This window comes from Podarcis cretensis (assembly GCF_951804945.1).
Source record: "Podarcis cretensis genome assembly, chromosome: 2".
Lineage (NCBI taxonomy): Eukaryota > Metazoa > Chordata > Lepidosauria > Squamata > Lacertidae > Podarcis > Podarcis cretensis.
The window spans coordinates 5476766-5495797 of NC_137171.1; the positions used below are offsets into that span (position 1 = coordinate 5476766).

A 19032-nucleotide genomic window follows, 5' to 3' on the forward strand; every position below is an offset into this window, starting at 1 on the left:
TGTTCTAGGGGAATCAAAGCTGTACTCCATGAATTACTGGGTTTTACTGGGCAGCAGCAAGATGTTGCAAGAAGAAACAAACACATGCTATGACCACTTCCGCAGAACCTGTAACAGCAACCCAACTTTATGCAGTCATGTTCATTAATTTCAAAGGGTCTACTCCAATGAGTAAAACTTCATTGGATACCACTCAGTCTTGTAGATTTATTACATTTACATCCCACCTTTCCTTTAAGGTGACATTGTTTTCTCCCCATTTTCTCCAGCTACCCTGTAAGGAAGGTGAGGCTGAGAGTGTGTAAGCTTGATGGGCCAAGTGTCAGGATCTGAACCCTGGCCTCTCAGGATGTAGTCCATCAAATAGAGCTATAGCTAAAACTTAGTTCTGTGCTATTAACAGCATTTTTCTGTACTGTTCCAACACAATTCAAACTGGCTCAGATGAGTATAGGTACCAGAATCGCAAGAAAAATCCTGTTTAAAGATCTCTGAACTCCAGCAGCTACCTTGGTTTTCAAGAAGTAACACGGCACAGTGTTCGTAAGACATTTTTGGGAACAGTTTATTAAAGCAACCAAGAGGAAATAAGCTGAACACTTCTGGAAATAAAGTGATGCAAGACAAGCCAGCAGTTTGCTTCCCTGCCCTTCAGGAACACCCCCTTCAGACAAATGTTGTTTTCTTCCTTTCCTTAGCCCTCGCCTCAAGGACTAAACCAAGAGGCTGGAGAAAGAGGGAACCCAAAGTAGATTCAGACACAGATAAAAAGGCACAAACATTTTAAGGATAAACTGGAAGAGGTTCTCGGGAGGAGCTAGAGGTGATCTTCAGCCACTCAAAACCATCCGCACCAACTCTGGGAAGAGAAAATAAAGCCGATGTCAGAAAGGCACAGGCACAAACAGAACATATAGGACCAGGCTAAACCTACTGGGGGGAAATGGGACTTGCCAGAACATGGGGATCCATGGTTAGCAATGACAGTGAACAATCTTTCCACTAGATGAGGAGCTTTCCTGTCTTTCCTCTACACAGTAGCCTTTGGCAACTTGGTGTCCTCCTTCTGCTTTAAGACTACAACTTCCATCAGCCCCCAGGATCACAGTGAGGCTGATCAGAGTCGTACTGCAAAACATCTGGAAGGCATCAGTGACAGCCGCTGTAGAGCTACGTGCTGTAGTGTATGTTGGAATTACGGAGGAATAGCACAAAGCTAATTATATCAGCTGCAAGAAACGCTAAAACTGGTGTCCATTTTCTTTGGATGCATAGATGGCCTTTGGTCACAAAATGAAGAAGGCTAGCGAAGGAAACAAACAAGCACAGCCTAGTTTCCTCTCTACTCCCTTCCTAACAGAGTTTTGGTTAAAGCCAGTCCCTGCCGGCAGTAGAGTATCACACAAGAAGTCCCACCCCCCTCTCTGGCACCAATGTCCTGGGGGCTCTATCTATGACCCACCCCAGTCCCACTCGCATCCGTTAACGAACACTTCTAACAAATAATTTAATCAGGAAAAATAACTAGAGACAAGGAAACAAGAAGGCAACACGGGCAGAAGGAAATACGGCCATTTCTAAAACTAGTTGCCAGGCATCAGAATTCTGGAGTTGAACCTATGAGGATGCTCTGCTTTCTGCAGAGTGGAGAAAGTTGGAGAGACACTCAGCTACAGCAGAGAGAGGACTCAGCTTTCCGACTGAGCCTACCTAGGCAGAGAAGAGGGGCAGGCAGGCAGGCAGGCAGGCAGGCAGCCACAGCACAGGCCCTTAAAGAAAGACTGTCCAATTAACCTTCAGTTCCAGTGGAAACACTTCCAAGAGGACAGGATGGGGGCTGAAGAGCTGGAGGGGTTGCCATGTACCCTGTACCCAATGAGAGCAGCTATGCGGAAGATTTTGCCCCCCAAAAATGAAGTACTGGATCCCCACCCCCAATAAACATTTTACTGCAACTTTTTGTGGCATGCCACAGAAGCCAAACTGCTTTTGCCTTTAACATTGAGGAAAGGTGAATTTTTTCCTATTTAAGGTTGCATGTATTCTGTACAGACTTGGAAAACCACTGCAATTTGTGCTTAAAAAAAATAAAAATAAAGCAAGATTAGACTTCACTGTTCAATAAGGTGAGGGAAGGTGGCACACTGTTGGTTTTTTTACTGGTCCTCCCCTGTTGCTCAGCTGTACAACATCTCCCTGCTTCAGTCTCCTCTTTTTTTGCACTCCCTGCAACCTCAATTCTTGCAGAATTTAAGACAAATCCTTTAAATGCATGCACTGAGGGAAAGAGCTGCACCACTAGACCAATATCAGACGAACGTACTTGCCCCCAGATGACTTGAAATATAAGGATTTATAGTTTTATAATCATGATCTTGGTTTTTTTTCCATGCTGTGTGGCCTTGAGGACAATGGGGTCTATAGGTTTAGACATAAGGCTTCATTCAGAGAATTATATAGCTCTATCTCAGAAGAGTGACTCAAAATACCACCTTCTACTATAAAAACCAACACCATGTGAGGGAGGTAAAGGTTTGTAGCAGTACTGTGAACACAATCAGCTCTAGCCTGGAATCCACAAGACTCTTCTCAGCCTGAGGCTACAGGCAGGTGCCCCCACTGGGACTGCAGCCAAAGCACCGTTCCAGACCCAACTACCAGCAAACCAAGACAAGTTTGACTAGAAGGCTTCTAGGCAGGCTCACGTTCTACTCTGCTCCAGTACAAAAGCTCCCAAAAACAACCCACCATGCCCCACCCACCAAAAGTGGCAGCACCCCTGGGCCACGTCATTTGCGACGTCTGCTGTTGCCACTTGCGCATTTTCTCTCCCCATGAGAGGGAGAGAAAGGAGCCTAAGCAACCAGGCCTGGAGCGAGGAAAAGGAGCACCCCCAGAATGGGGCTGCTTGCTAGCCTCATCCTGGGATGGGAGCCAGGGGCTAAAGAGGAAGACAGGTGAATGGGCAGGGAAGTCTGGTGGAATTTGGGGTGTCTACTGAAGAGAAAACAAGTGGGAGTGCACAAGTGCAAGGGAACCCCAAAGAGCTGTCACAAAAAGGGGCAAAGGGAGGGGTAGAGTGGCTGGGGATGCCCCCCCACTTGCTGGAGGTATTCATGCAAAGGCTGGACAGACATGTTGCTGAACTGCAACTCTCATCAGCCTCAGCCAGCATGGCCAAATTCAGCAACTGGTGGGCCAACAGGTTCCCCACACCTGGACCAGAACCTGGTCTCCAAGGCCTTTGCCCAGCTTCACTTATTGAGCAGAAACACAGACTGAAAATGTCCCCAGTCTCATCTACAGCAGTATGTAAAGCAGCATCTACGTGTTCAGTCCGCAAGCCCTACCTATGGGCAAGTACAGATGCAACTGGGCCAAAAGGAGGTTGGGCACCTGTGCAAAGCCCTTTGTGAATGCTGACAATTAGCCAATTGTCAGCGCCTGCAAAGCATGATGCCTTTGACTGCGCAGATGAATTCAAAGCCTGTCGACCAAAACAAGACACCTGCTCTCACTGTGGTAGGGAAGGTAAAAGGTAAATGACCCCTGGACAGTTAAGTCCAGTCAAAGGCAGTCCTTCAGGCCGAGGGAGCCAGCCTTCCAGGTCATGTAGCCAGCAGGACTAAACTGCTTCTGGCATAACAGAACACTATGACAGAAGCCAGAGCGCACGGAAATGCAGTTTACCTTCCCGCCACAGCGGTACCTATTTATCTACTTGTATCGGCATGCTTTTGGACTGCTACGTTGGCAGGAGCTGGGAGAAAGAAAGGGGAGTTCACCCCATCGCACGGATTCAAACCGCCGACCTTCTGATCGGCAAGCCCAAGAGGCTCAGTGGTTTAGACCACAGCGCCACCCGCGTCCCTTCCCCTTACTGTGGTATCACTTGTGAACCACCCTGAGATCTAAGGATGAAGAGCAGTATATGAATTTAATAAATAATAAATATAATATCAGGCAAACTGACAGGTGGGAGGGCCCACAGCAAACAGGGACGGTAAGAATCTGGCCAGCCAACCAACCAGATCCAGATCTCCACACCAAACAGAAAGGCCCCAGTCAGTGTTCAAAATTCCACAGGCACCTGGCGTGTTTTGTGACTGGCGTCAGTCTAATTTTGACCACGGGGAGATCTCTGGGTGCTAGGTTGGCAACGGACATCCCCATCTGGCTGGCTCCTCCAGCTTTCTTAAGCAGAAGAGCTCATTTATTGCATTTCTATCCCACCTTTTTCTCCAAGGAGTACATGGTTCACCCCCCTCCTCAGTTAATCCCTACAACGACCATGTGAGGTAGGTCAAGAGGTCGTGCAAGGTCACCCAGTGAGCTTCATGACAGAGGAGGGACTTGAACCCTGATCTCCTAAGGTCCTAGTCCGACACTAACCACTACACCACACTAGCTTCCTAGACTACTTCTCTATGGGGCAGCTATATAAATTAAGCAGGTAAATAAATATTGGAAAAACAAAATATCAGAGAAGGATCCGAAATATTTTCCTTGAAGCTTGAATTTTATTCTGGATTGTTTTATCTGATGTTTTAATGTAAACTGCTTTTTCCTTTAAGAAATAAAGCATTATAGCAATGTAAATAATATATTATTAATTATTAATAATAATAATAAATCTTAACTGCAAAAAATGGTGCCTAGACATTCCACTGTGGCAACCGAAACCTAGGTTTAAGGTGCCTTTTGGCAACTAGCTTATATAACCGAGTTTCTAACACTCGCTCAACAACTGGGGGGGGGGACGGGGGGGGGACACAGTTCCAAGTTTGTGACTCTCATCACTGCAACAGTTAAGCTGCTCCTCCTGCTGCCACCGGCATCCCTGCCCCACAACTGTGAGGTTACACAGGCACAGTCTTGCTTTAGCCAACCAGAGCTGCCTCATTCCCCCAGACACCCTTGCTCAGATTACAGAGAGTCAGCTACATGCAGAGACATGCTGGAAGATGGGGAGAAACGGAGGAAGATGCTGAACAAGAAGGATGGGGAAAGTAACAATAAAGAGCGCCAACAAAAATCTTCCTTTTTTTTAGGTCAACAAAAAAAAGGAGGCTGTTAAAAATATATAAGGTAGGTTTGGAGGAGGCGTACCCCGTTCGAATTCACCCTGATAAGATGTGTCTCACAAATGCTGTAGAAAGGAAGAAACATCAAAATTGATCAAACAAATGAACAAACAAAACTGGACACATGGACATAAAAGACACACCCCAGCCCATTCGAGGCTCACATACACAGTACCACCTTAGGAGATCTTGCGGTCTTTGTGAGTTGCTATCTGCACAACCTGCCTGAAGTGTACATGCAATCAAGAGAGCCTTTGCTGCAAAAGACTCCGTCGCAGACAAGGAACCCCCCCCCCATCACCCCAAAAAGCTAAATGGCACACATCACTCTTTCCGACTGAAGAGGTTACCTGCAGACTCCCCATGACGACACAAAGCAATGGAATGCAAGCATGGCAGACGTGAACCCTCCTGAACTGCATCGCAGGTGTGGGTGGCTAGGTGTGCACACATATACAGAAATGAGGAACGAGGATGGCTCACTAGACGAACCAAAGGACAGGAGGGCCTGCACAGATGTCACACACACCCAAGTCTCCCCATATGAATACCTGCATAGTGTTAGATTAGACCAGAGCTCTGTAGGTGATGTTCTCTTCATTTAGACATGAGAAAATGTCTAACCGAAAGAAGCGCCAGACCAGGCGCCATCTAGTCAAGCCAACGCTAAGCTCGTCCTCATGTATCTAGCACGGAGGAGGATGGCAGAGCCCCCTCTTCGCAAGACCAGAAGTCACCACCATCTCTGTCCCTCACCTTCATAGTTAATGCAGCCATTGCTGTCTTCATGGCCGGCCACAAGCATCTCTACTTCTTCCTCGGTCATCTTCTCCCCTGCAGGAAAAGTAGGTTGAGCTGAGGAGGTTTGGCTAGGTTGCAAACCCAGGGAAGACGCAGCAAAGCCCTTAACAAAATGGATCACAAGCAACAAGCAGAACGCACCCTGGTTTAAAGAGTCACAAAAAGGACATCTGGGCAAGTGGGGATGAATTACTGGCTGGCGTGACAAGCAGAACTTTTGTACAGGCTACGAATGGAATGCAAGTTTGGGAAGTCAAATATATGTTCGCTGGAACACGCACAGCCGTCTTCTAATACTGTATTGCAATTAATGGAGAATGTTCAAGCAGCAGCGTACAGGCATAAGAGGTTCTGGGGGAAAGACACCTCTGAGGTGGAAGGAGAAAACGATTCTCTGGGAGAGGCAGCCCTCTTTGTGAACTCATCCCACTAAAGGAGTCAAGTGACAAGCTCCCTTTGGATCAGGGCTTCTCTCTCCTCTAACAGGGCATGCATGGGCCCAGCAAAAATACTCAAGGATTGGTGCACCCCAATGCCAAGACAACACACAAAGGGGGGAAGATTGTGGTAATAGCAATCTGCTGCTAATAACCCAAGAGCTTCCGTTATGAAACAAATGGGGCAAGCGATTAAAAGGGAACACTAGTTTGAAAAACCAGTATCTTGTATCCTGATCACACGTGAGGATTGCAGCAGTCTCCCATCCATGGGTTTGGCCAAGGCCATAGACGCTTTGCTGCAGGAATTCTGTAGCAGTGAATTCTTCCACATTGTGCATGTGTGCACGTACACACACACACACACACACACATGGTAGGAGAGATGACTGCAATCCAGATACACAATTCGAGTTCCAAGCAGTTATGCATAGGACTGCAGTTTAAGAATTCCAGCTACTTTATTCTGCAAGATCGACGTCTATAAATTAGAGAGGCAGGTGTTTTTTCAGGTTCTTTCAGCATTATGAGTTGAAATCATGCCTTCAGACCCGATTTGGCACCACAGTACACTTTTGAGAACCAAGCAAGTCAGGAATGAATTTTCTCAACTGCCAAGCTTAGAAACAGCCAGGCAGCCCCCTGAACGTGACAAGTCTTCTCCAGCCATACCTAGGGTGACAAGCACATGGCGTATCTCTGCCCCCATGACCGTCCCGTTGCCCTCCTTGTCGAAGACCCTCAGCCCCTCCACATAATCCTCAAAGCAGCCTTGATCCTTGTTCTTGGCAATGGTCTGCATCATGGGCAGGAACTGCTCAAAGCTCAGTGTCTTTGCATTCATTTCTGTGAAAAGAGCACAAAGCGGGTGGGGAGAGAAGGCATCATAGATGGGTTGTGGCCCCAGAGGATTGGTGGGGGGGGGGGGAGTCTAGACGTTTCCCTCTCTCGCTTGCTCCTTTTCTAGGCTGGCCTCTGGCCTTCAGAACTTAGGTGCATTAAGATTATGAATACATGGCCTGAGAGAAAGCAGATGGGGAGGTGGACATTTCCCCTCTCCGATGATACTAGAACTCAGGGACATCCAAATGAAGCTGAATTCCGAAGATTCAGGGCAGCCAAAACGAAGCACTGCTTCACCCAGCGCAGCCTTCCTCAACCTGTGGGTCCCCAAACGTTGTTGAACTACAACTCCCATCACCCCTAGCTAGCAAGGCCAGAGCTCAGGGATGATGGGAGTTGTAGTCCAACAACATCTGGGGACCCACAGGTTGAGAACCATCCCAGCACATCATTAAACTAAAACTGGTTCCCACAAGTTTGCAGTGACAGCCACCACCTTGGATGGCTTGAAGAGGGGATTAGACAAATTCATGGAGGAGAAGGCTGTCAAGGTCTCCTGGCCACCCAACGGCCCTGGGTCTCCCCTGTGGGGAGGCACTTTGCTTCTGTATTCCAGTTGCTGGAAGCCACAAGTGGGAACAGCACCGTTGTGGTCAGGGCCTGCTTGGGTGCCCCTGGGAGTGCTGGATGCTGAAATAGATGGGCGACTGGCCTAATCCCACAGGATTCTTCTTATATTCAGGTGCAGGATCTGTGATAAAGAACAGCTGTATTTTGTGACCTATGTAAGTTCTAATAACAAGTTTGCTCATTTTGTTGGCAAAAGTAAACAAAGAGCTGAAGCAACAACGGCCCACACTCTTGCACTGGGAGTCTAGCTCAGCTGTCTCTGAGTTGTGGGCAAATGACCAGGCAGGTTTTGTCCACACAACTGCTAGCCTAATGCATAGGAAAACTCTTTTTTAAAAACTAGCAGCCAGGTTTGCAGGTTCTACCGGTGGCGTAGCGTGGGGGGTGCAGGGGGGGCCGGCCGCACCGGGTGCAACATCTGGGGGTTAGGGTTAGGGGGCGCAAATCCATGGGTTAGGGGGCGCAAATTACTTGCCTTGCCCCGGGTGCTGACAACCTACGCTACGCCACTGGGTTCTACTATAAAAGCCAAGTGGTCTCCGTTTAAACCACACACTGATCAGGGGCCTTTCACTCCAGAGAGCACTGAGACCCTTTGCCCCCCCAAAACTGCTCCCGTAAAAGAGCCCACTCACCATCACTCTTGGGGTTCCCCAGAACTTTCATGACTTCAGCATTGGTAGGATTCTGGCCCAGGGCTCTCATGACATCGCCACACTGGCTGTACAGGATCTTCCCATCTCCAGTTCTGTCAAAGAGCTGGAAAGCCTCCTTGAACTCTGCAGGGAGTCACAGAAGGTGAAGAGGTAAGACGCAAAACAATTGTGGGGAGGGAGTGGACAAGCCACCAAATCACATATTCCTTTCACATCCTCCACCCCCCCCCCAGCATAAAACTCAAAACAAACCTTAAGATGTGTATTTCCTAAAGCAGAGGCTGTTTCTTGCGTCTCCTTTTTTTAAAGACAGCCTACTTGCACCCACACAATTCACCCACGTATTTTCAGGCTACAATAAGATGCCCCTTCCCTAGGCATGAATTTCACCGGACACAGCGGGACTCTCCCCTGCCTGCCTGCCTCCTCCGGCTGGGAGTGGGGGCAACGGCACACGCGCCAAATGTCACTCCCCCTCAGGATGACACCCATGGCGGGCCACACACCCCTTTCCTACACCACTGCCTAGAATTCAACCTTCCTATTAAGCAGGCAGCTAGCTAATCTTCCATTTAAGGCACAGCCGGTTTCTTCACTAAGCAGGATCTAGTTTCTTCAGGCACAAAGAAACTGGAGCCTTAAAAAGCAACAAGATCTGTATGGAAAGACGAGGACAGACAAGAATGATCAGAGAATGTGGTTATATACCCCAGAAAGACAGACAGATGGATGGATGGATATTTGAAGGGGGGGGGAATGTCTTGGCAGCAACAAGGGGTGCAACTGCCTGGCAGAACAATCTCTCCTCTTATCTCTCCATATGCTATTCTGAGGGTCCCGTCCCCCCAAGTCAACTGGGGGTCATGAGGGGAGGGTAGAAAGCACCATAGCACTAGCAAGAGTCCATGCGCTGGCTCCTGTTCAGTTGGATCCGGCCTAATTTTATTCGGCTCTAAGAAAATCAGCTTCCATAGCCTACAGTACACTTGGGTCAGATGCTGAAAGGACTGTGCCATTGTACAAGTAGTACAGTTTTTGAAAGAAAATGGAATGTGTAGCCCCTGTTAAGTCCACCTTTATCAGATCTTGCCCTGCCCACCTTGGATGTCACCAATGCAATGGCCAGGAAGGTTAACAGCACTCAAGCATTAATTTGTTTGTATTCCTATTTCATTACATTTGTGCCCATTAGCAGCTTCTGATATCAAGATCTCATACAGAATATTAATTATTCCATGTGCAGAGAAAGCTGGGTAAGTTTGAGAACATTTCTGGGGCTGTATGAAGTCTAGTTGTCATATGGACAGCTCATGAACCACCCGAATGATTTTTCACTTTTAAGCTGAGGATGACATGGGAGGGAGAATGCGATACACATGCCTCCAATAAACTGGAGGTGTCAAGGAGTGGTTTCATGGCCTTTCAGCACTCAGCTATGGCCTCTCCTAATTGTGGAATGCTTTTTCGAAAGCTGCAAGCTTACACCTACCTTGAAATAATTCCAAATTAGACTACTGCAGCGTTACAACATGAGGCAGTCCTTGAAGACTACAGAAACTACACAGGTGCTAAAATGCAGCCGCCAGAATGCAAACAAACCAAGAACTATTTGACTCGTATTACACCAGTCTCCACTGACCTGTTGGTTCAGACTGCAGACCAGCATATAGCTGCTGCTGCTTCGCTCAGGCCAGTTCAGCTCTCCAGAGTGGGGCAGGAGTCAATTCTGGGTCCACTGCCAATTGTGGGCGGGCAACCACTCTCCCCAAACACTTGAGCACCCCACTGCACCCTGTTCCCCCAGAGCATATCTTGAGGCCGACAGAGGGTGCACCCCATCTCTGGCAGAGTGCCTTTTACCATAGAACTAAGAGCACTTTGCTCCCAGGGAAGGGAGAATCAGCAACAAAAGGATCCAGAGGCAGCTACAGCTTCTGGAATTCAGATAGGGGTTTTGTGGGAACTCACATAAGCAAGCCCCCCTAACAGCAGAGGATTTTAATGTCCATACTTAATACAGTCATACCTCGGGTTACAGATGCTTCGCATTTGATTTCAGGTTGCACACTGCGCCGAACCCAGAAGTACTGGAACGGGTTACTTCCAGGTTTCGGCGCTTGTGCATAGGCACTAAATCGCGCTTTGCGCATGTGCAGAAGCGCCGAATCACAACCTGCAGATGCAGGTTGCGAATGCTGCGGGTTGCGAACGTGCTTCCCGCACGGATCACATTCGCAACCCAAGCGTCCACTGTATATAGTTATATGCAAGGGTACACCAGTGGGGCTTAAGTGGTAGCAAATCAGTGGGGAGGAGACAAGAGCCACTCAGGATCAGCTATTAAGATTTTCGCATACTGCAGTGCCTTGTCTGCCCTCCCCAGATTGAAGACCTGTTTTAGAGAGATTATGCCCATCCGCTTCCAATGATGCTTTTGCCTAGCCACAAATTCCAAAGCAGCTAATTGCTCTGGACGTTCAGCGGAAGATGCTTGCGTGTTTATTACCTCAAAGCCTCCCACCCAGCAGGAAGCGCCAGGGTCACCCCCGCCTTTGGAAGGCTGGCAAAGGACTCAGCCGGGGCCGCGCCCAGGACAACTGTGGCAGTGCCACCTAGGCTAGCAGCAGGATCTCATTTGTACCAGACAAGGATTAGCAAAGGGGAAGTGTGTGACCCAGAGAGAACCACAAGCCTTGTCCTGCTTGGCAGAAGGTACCAGAAAGGATAATCCCGGCCCAGATGAAGGGGGTGGGGAACGCTGCCGCTCAGGGGTGGAGCATCAGCTTCTGCCTACAGAAAGTCCCAAGTGCAAACCCTGGCATCTCCCTGTCCCCTTCCTGAATCCCCACAGAGTCACTGCCAGTCAGTGTTGGCAATCCTGAGCTAGAAAGACCAACATTCTCACCCAGCGTAAGGCAGTTTCCCATATCCCTAGAATTTCTTTTATCACTCCCTTTTCTGGAGCCATTTAGTGATTTAAACCAGGAGGAAAGGGCACAAATGACGTTCTTTGTGGGGGTGACATTTTATGCTCCCCCACCCTCCTTTTTTCTAATATGTGCAGAGATGGTGTGATGAGAGATACACATGCATTAACTGGAGATGTCGAGGATTGATCTTAGGGCCTTTTACTTGCAAACACTGAGCTACAGCCTCTCTCAATTCCGGGACACTTTTTCCAAAGCTGCAAGATTACACATGTCCAGATGAGACTCCTGCAACCTGTAGCACATAAGGCTGCCCTTGAAGGCTGTACAGAAACTGCACCAAGTGCAAAATACAGCAGCCAGAATGCAAGCAAGCCCTCAGTCACTAGAGCATGAGATTCTTCATCTCAGGGTTGTTGGGCAAAAAGATTCCCAAATTGCAGGGGGTTGGACTAGATGACCCTTGAGGTCCCCTCCAACTCCACAATTCTATGATTATGATTCTAAGCAAAAGCAATTTGACTCCCATTACATCAAGCCATCTGAACTGACTTGTGACTTAGTTCCTATCCCAACAATTGGAAAATCGAATTGTTGTCACTGCAGCTTAGCTTGCTTTGTTTTATGGTAGAGCTGTTAACTTGGGTTTTTTATTGGACTTGGTCCTATGGTTTCTGTAATTTTTTTATACGGTTACCTCTTTATTAACGAATTAAACATTCAAGGGAAGCAGATTATAAATGCTTAAAAACAATAAACGGTGACACAGCCTATAATAACAAAAGATATGGATTTTAAATTATTTTAACTGTTATGTTATCAGTTTTGAGTTTGAGTTTTAGTGTTCTCAGTTTATTGTACCAAACTGGTATTTCATGGTTGCAAAGCACTTTGGGCAAACACAAGGCAGTAAATAAAACATTTCTCCAAATAAAAAACGAAGTTCAATTTGTAACACTAAGCACCTGGAACATTAGTTGCAAGTAAACTCCCCTCAAAACTATAACCAGCATGTAGGTGGATTCAGCTTGGATCAAAAAATCTCAGAGTAAGTCTAAAATTAGGGAAACCACAGATCCCCTTGCCGGCCTTAGTCTCAAACCATGCACACACAAATCATGCAAGCATCAGCTGCAACCCTTGCGGGAAGGAAGCTTTGGGGCTCAGAGCAGCTCCTCTTAAATACACAACTATATTAACACTAACGGAGCCTCCCTGACGGGGATGTGAACTAAGCTACAGCCACAGTGTAGCTGCTGTTCGCCCCCCCCCCCGGACCTTTAGAGCTGCAAGATTCCAAGAGGAATCTCTCCTCATTTGCCTCCGAGCGCCTGGGATCCGGGCTGGAATGTACCAACGCAGCAGCTCCCAGCCCCGGCTGCTCCGAAATGAGTTTCTTGCCCATATAAGGAAACCAAGAGAACACAATCCCGGCGCTTTTGCTCGTCCGCTCCTGCAAACCGGGGAGGCAGCAGCGGGGGGGGGGGGGGCAGAGGCCCGCGGGGAAGATCCCGCCCCGGCTGAAGTCTGGCCGCCTGGCGGGCACCAAGCGCGCGGCGCAAGAGGAGGGAAAGCAAGCAGCCATTTCCACCCGCCTTGCCCGATCGCGCATCCTGCTGCTGCGCAAGCGGAGAAGCCGCGACCGGCTCCTCCGGCTTCGGGAACGGGCTGCCCGGGTCAACTCGCGCCCCGGCCATTCCCAAAAGCGGAGCTGGCATTTGCCCCGCGCAGCGGCCGGGAGGGGATCTGGGTGGGTCCTTTCCCGAAGCAGGAAATGCATCATGCAGGAGCCACGAAGCGGGCGGCGGCGCCGCCGACCTGAAGTGCAACGAATTCCCATGCAAAAGGGTTGGGCCGGGGGGGGGGGGAGGCAACTTTGGAGAAAGGCTTCGTTCGAGCAGCCGGCTTCTTCCGACACAAACACACACAGAGGCCTAGCTTAACAAAGCTCAAATACACAACTCCCCGCGAGGAGGGAGACGCGGAAGGACGCGTTAGCAAGGAGGCCGGGAACGTGTTAGTTAACACGGGGCTCGCTTTTGTCCACACACTAACTCACCATTGCGGGGTTGTGATGGAGAGGTGGGGAGGAGGGATAGAGAGCAGCTAGAAGGAGAGAAAGGGGTGGGGGAAAGAGGCATAAGCCCCAAACCAGGCTCCGCAGCAGATTTAGGGCGCCCACGGTTTAAACCTTAGGATTTCGACGTTTAAAAATGAAGCCCTGGCCCGCCGCCGCCGCCCTCGGGGTTCCCAAGTGCTGCCCAAAGTGGGAGCGCCCGGAAAGAGATGCGGGCACCTACCGGCGGTCTGGTCTTCCGAGAAGTCACACTGCGAAGGAAATCAGAGAAAAGCCGATTACTATTCGGGGGTGGGGGAGAGAGAACAGCAGCAAAGAAGTTCAGGAGGCGCGAGAGCGCGCATTTCTGCCCGCAAGGACCCCCTTGGCAACTTCTGGTGCGCACTTGGACTTGCTGCTGCTGCTGCTGCTGCCGGCTCCCCGCCGAGCCCGGCCATCCCCCAAGGTGACCCCCCGCGGGTCCTGGGCTGAGAATAAAAACAGCAGTCCCCGGATCCAGGTCCCTTGCTTTGGCTGGATCCTAACCGCACAGCCTGGACCCCCCACCCCCGCCCCTCCCGCCGCGCTCAAATCTGCCCCAAAGCACCCACCATGATTCGGGCTGCTGGCAGTTCCTCTCGCCTGGCGCTCTGACGCTTCCCTCCTTCCGCCCTGAACGTGTGCAAAGTCTTTCTGCGGGTTGGGCTCTGAGGTCAGCACGCAGGCACTCGCCCCCGATTGGCTGGCGAGCAGCAAAAATGGATCGACGTTATGCTAAGCAGAGGCTGCATTTTTCAAGAGACAGGAGTGGGCGGAGTTCCCCCCGATCCCTCCTCTCCTGTGCAAAGCTAGGAAGGAAAGCACTCGAGCCTTTTTTGCCTATAGATGGGCTTCTGAGATGCCAGTCTCGCGGGCTGTGGCTGTTGCCTTAGAAGGAGCTGGTGCATTGCATGCTGGGAGATGTAGTTCTTTTTTTACCCCAAAAGGAAAAGAAAACATGATGTCTGCATGTCTGAGCTGTAGTTCTGGGTTATTGGGGATTAAACCAGGCTGGGTAGATGCAAAAAGAGAGCCAGATTCCTGAAGCGCTGTAGAAGAGGAAATTTTTGCAGGTGTCGCTTGCATAATGAGCCACACCTGCTGAAATTCTTCCAGACAACTCTTAAAGGTGCAGAAGCCCTGCCTTCTTTTCCACCTGGCCACCTTATTGAAGTGCAAACTGCCAAGGTGCTTTGCAGTGTTTGCTTCATCATATTTCCTTACATGACAGCAATGTGTTATTTATTTTTCTAACTAATACACAATTTAATACGCATCAGCGTGGCCAGGCACCTGCCAAGGATCCAAGGACTGAGGACCTGTCACAGGTGGTATGATGGGCTGGCCCTGCTCACCTGATCTCCAGTCAGTTGCCTTGCAGCTGCTTACCAGGAGAGGTGAGCTGGCACAGTGCAAATGCACGATTGGAGCCAGTCCAGGATTCCTTCTGCCTCAACCCTCTACCTCCTAGCAAGCAGCAGAAATGTTACCTCCCAAAGGTCAGGTGAGCAGCAGCAGCAGCGCCCCACCACACTTAGCAGAACTGTTGCCCTTGACGGGTCGATCAGAGAGATGCAAAGTGTTTTCTCCCAGGGCTAAGCAGAGCATCCATGGGTAGGCTGGAGCTGGAACCCAGCCTAAGGCTGGCCTGATCATAAGGTAGGCTGAAGGTCCCTGCTTTGGGTGGGTGGAGACTCTGAAGTGTAATGCAACAGGGGGGATACATTTGTCCCACTCCAAAATATACTGCCCTAGGGCCCTAACCCTTCCCTAGTTCTTGCAGAATGTGTTTCATGTGACAGAATGTATCCAGGAGCTTTGTAATAACAGGCCATTTCATCAACCTGAATTGTTTTCATTAACCAGAGACGTGGCCTTTCCTGTGCTAGGGAGAAAGCAGTTCCCCCCACATTATGGAAGCCAAGCTAATACAAAAGAGAAGCCTTTTATGGTTTGGGTGTTTATACTCATTCACAAAACTCATCGGTCCAAGAAAGGATATTACGTAATTGCACCTAGTCCACTTTGTCACTGGGGAAGTGAAGCAAAGTGAAAATGGTTAGATTTTGGGGGCAGTGAGGTTGGTGGAGGGCAAACAGCGAGATGAGAGTCAAGGAAGCAAGTGGGACTCAACCTTCCCATAAAGAAGGTTTGGTATGCCTGGAGTTGCTATTTCCTGAGGTGGCAACCATGCTGTTTATCTGGAAAGGGTCCAGTTTGATACTGATTTTAAAGTGAACCTGATTCACACTTCACATAATGGCACGTGAGCTGTAACGCAGCCTTCAAAATTCAAAATTCACAGTTCTGTGGAATTCGCTTTGCAGTCTTCTAACCAACAACTGTTTTAGAAAAAATACATGTATTAACATGAAGTGTGCAAATGCATATATCATTAATAATATTAATGATAATGCAGCCTTCAACAGCTTGGTGGCCTCTAACTCTCTCATCAGCCCTAAGTAGCACAGCTATGGAGGGCACCTGGTTGGGGAAGGCTGACCTAAGGTATGCTACAGGGCCTTCTTGACGAGCTGTGATTCTGACTGGAACATCAGAGCAACAAAAGTCAAATCTCCAGGGCACACATGCGCTAAATGCAACACATTCATACAGCTCATATATCAGCAGGCCTGGCTGTGTCTCATCTACGCTAATGAGTCCAGAGTATTCCCTGACGTGGGAATGGCCTTTTCTTTTTAACCTTCTTGAATTTGACAGCTTGTCGTGAGTCTGAGCAAAGTGCGATTTGATGGTTCTTCTGTCATCACTAGGCGATGGGGGTCCAGAGAGGGTGACAACATATTGAGTGGCTGTTTATTGAGGGGACCGGGAGATATTTCATCCTGCTATAAAAATTCCAAGTCTGGTTGTGACTTTCCAGCTGCAACACTTAGAGGCAAACTGCTTAATGACAAGTTCCCTTGTCTTGAACAGGATTGGGGTTGAAGCCTTACCGTGCAAGTCCTGAAGGGGGATATACATCAGTGCATCACGGGGGGAGTGGCTACAGATGTGCTGCACACATATCATAAGCCAATGTGTTGACAACTCCTTTGAATCTTGGGCTTAGTGTGGATATTGAATGGCAACAGCCGGACAGATCCAAATGCACACGTTTCTCTTGTGCCACTTTAAATATTTATTCTGGGAAGGGAGAGAGGGTCAGGCAGATAAGCAAGCGCCACTTGTATTCATTACCCTTCCTATTCATTGCACACACTTTTAAAATATTATGTGTGTATTTGCTGCAAGTGTTGCAAATGGACAAAATACACCAATGAATCGGCACAGAGAGGAGAAGCAAACAGGAAATATAGAGCAGGAATACAAGGAAAGGGGCGATGGTTCAGACCACTGAAAAAGAGAAGCAGGGAGACCTAAACAGGCAAGCTACTGGACACAGTGGCGTAGCGTGGGTTGTCAGCACCCGGGGCAAGGCAAGTAATTTGCGCCCCCTAACCTGTGGATTTGCGCCCCCTAACCCTAACCCCCAGATGTTGCACCCGGTGTGGCCAGCCCCCCCCTGCACCCCCCACGCTACGCCACTGACTGGACATAAACCTCAAGGGAAGCCCTTGAGTTTCCTCCTGCACTCATGTCAGGACCCAGTGAGTTCAAACCAGGACAGGGAACGCACCTTGTTGATCCATTTACAAGTGGAAGGTGAAGATTTTTCATTTTTGTTGAAGCACCAAACATAGGGCTACCCCAGTTCATGCATAGTTCATAGTTCATAGCCTGGCAGGAGGTTCCATGTAACAGGGATAAAGGTAAAGGTAAAGGGACCCCTGACCATTAGGTCCAGTCGTGACCGACTCTGGGGTTGCAGCGCACATCTCACTTTATTGGCTGAGGGAGCCGGCGTACAGCTTCTGGGTTATGTGGCCAGCAGGACTAAGCCGCTTCTGGCAAACCAGAGCAGCGCACGGAAACGCCGTTTACCTTCCCGCCGGAGCGGTAACTATTTATCTAATTACACTTGATGTGCTTTTGAACTGCTAGGTTGGCAGGAGCAGGGACCGAGCAACGGGAGCTCACCCTGTCGTGGGGATTCGAACCACTGACCTTCTGATCGGCAAGCCCTAGGCTCTGTGGTTTAGACCACAGTTTTCAGCAATAAATATGTGTTCCCACTGCATACATTTGCAGTGTGGTGTAGTAGTTAGAGTGTCGGGCTAGTACCTGGGAGAACAGGGTTCAAGTCCTCAGTTTCCCATGAAGCTCTCTGGGTGACCTTGGGCTACTCACCACCTCTCAGCCTAATTTACCTCACAGGCTGGTTGTTGTGAGGACGGGGAGAACCGTGTAGGCCACTTTGAGCTTCTTTGAGGGAAAAGTGAGATATAAATGCAACACATAAGTAATTAAAAAAATAAAATATCCTAAATTAACTGGCAACCCATGGATAATGTTTGAGTCTAATGGTCCTGCAGGAGTCAAATGAGACCAATGAAACAGAGTCTGGGTGGAGATATAAATATACCGTACTTTATTCTCAAACCAGATCTTATTGATGTTTATTTACAATAACGATTTACTTGGCAAATAATATATTGATATGACTTATTAAGTAAGCATGAAGGTCCTCAGAATAAGATATAGAACTGTGATGCAGTGACTACATTGTGCAGACACAGGGGAAGATTTAGGGCTGGGCTTTGGGAAGGAGGCCTGAGGGTCTCACAGGGTCCTAGAGCCCTCCTGTCTCCTCCCCAAAGCCAGGTGCCTCCTTACCTGCCTCTGCCTCACACTGACGTGGCCCTTGGTGGGCAGAGAAGAGCACCGGCCTGGGCCGCTCTGGGATCTCTTGTGTGGGGGTGCCTGTTTCGCTCCTCTTCAAAACTGTGCACCCAGGGTCACGGCCCCCCGGCACACACCCCGCGCTACACACCCCTGATACTGTACAGTCATACCTTGGGATAAATACGCTTCAGGATAAGTATTTTTGGATTGCACTCTGCAGCGACCCGGATGCGCATGCGCAGATGGTCAAAATGACGTCACGTGCATGCATGGAAGCGGCGAAACGCGACCCGCGCACGCGCAGATGTGCTGTCGCATCTTACGTTCTGCTCAGGATGCGAACAGGGCTGCGGAATGGATCCCGTTCGCATCCCTAGGTACCACTGTATTAGGAGTAGTGGCGTTAGGGGATGGGTAGTATCTCTGGTGGGGGACACCTACCTCTGGTTGTGCTCCTTCTGGGGTAGTTTGTCTGCCTTTGGTCCCCACCCTGCACAAAGCTCTCACCTGCGGCTCCAGAAGCTGTCAGCAAGTGACAGCAGCCACACCCTGGGAAACAGCTTTGACTGGCTGCCTAAACCAGGTGAGGGTAGCCAATGGGTCTCCAACGCTTAGTGGGTTAGGGATTTCCCCGGCATGTGAAAACAGGCTCTAGTGGATTGGGTGGATGAGATCAAAAGTGCATCCAGTGCCCAAGAAGGCAGTTTCTGCCCATGCTGCAGAGGAAAGTGAGGGATGGATGGGGCTCATCCACCTGGGAAGGTAGCCCAACTAGGAGAAGGAAAACTCTGATTCTAAACCTCCTCTGCCTTG

The 19032-nt window shown here is 49.3% G+C and overlaps 1 protein-coding gene across 2 annotated transcripts; it reads right to left on the reverse strand.

The window, feature by feature from the left end:
- Positions 1 to 540: 540 nt before the first annotated feature.
- MYL6 (myosin light chain 6) lies at positions 541 to 14196 on the reverse strand. 2 transcript variants are annotated; one of them, XM_079966952.1, is made up of 7 exons: positions 14046 to 14193; positions 13679 to 13706; positions 8431 to 8574; positions 6995 to 7168; positions 5841 to 5918; positions 5110 to 5149; positions 541 to 859 (listed from the first exon to the last, which is right to left on the reverse strand). In XM_079966952.1, the coding sequence occupies exons 1-6, from the start codon at positions 14046 to 14048 to the stop codon at positions 5121 to 5123; spliced, it is 456 nt and encodes a 151-aa protein (XP_079823078.1). In that variant the 5' UTR covers positions 14049 to 14193; the 3' UTR covers positions 541 to 859; positions 5110 to 5120. The 2 variants fall into 2 exon arrangements, with proteins under 2 accessions (XP_079823078.1, XP_079823079.1); XM_079966953.1 differs by lacking the exon at positions 5110 to 5149 and having other exon boundaries at positions 14046 to 14196.
- Between the last annotated feature and the right edge of the window lie 4836 nt (positions 14197 to 19032).

Excerpts from the sequence above, each read along its gene's own strand:
- MYL6 (XM_079966953.1), bottom strand. Across the intron at positions 5,919-6,994 it reads CCATGTGCTTGTCACCCTAG|GGGAGAAGATGACCGAGGAA; the intron begins GTATGGCTGGAG and ends CTTTTCCTGCAG. Across the intron at positions 860-5,840 it reads TGGCTGCATTAACTATGAAG|AGTTGGTGCGGATGGTTTTG; the intron begins GTGAGGGACAGA and ends TTCTCTTCCCAG.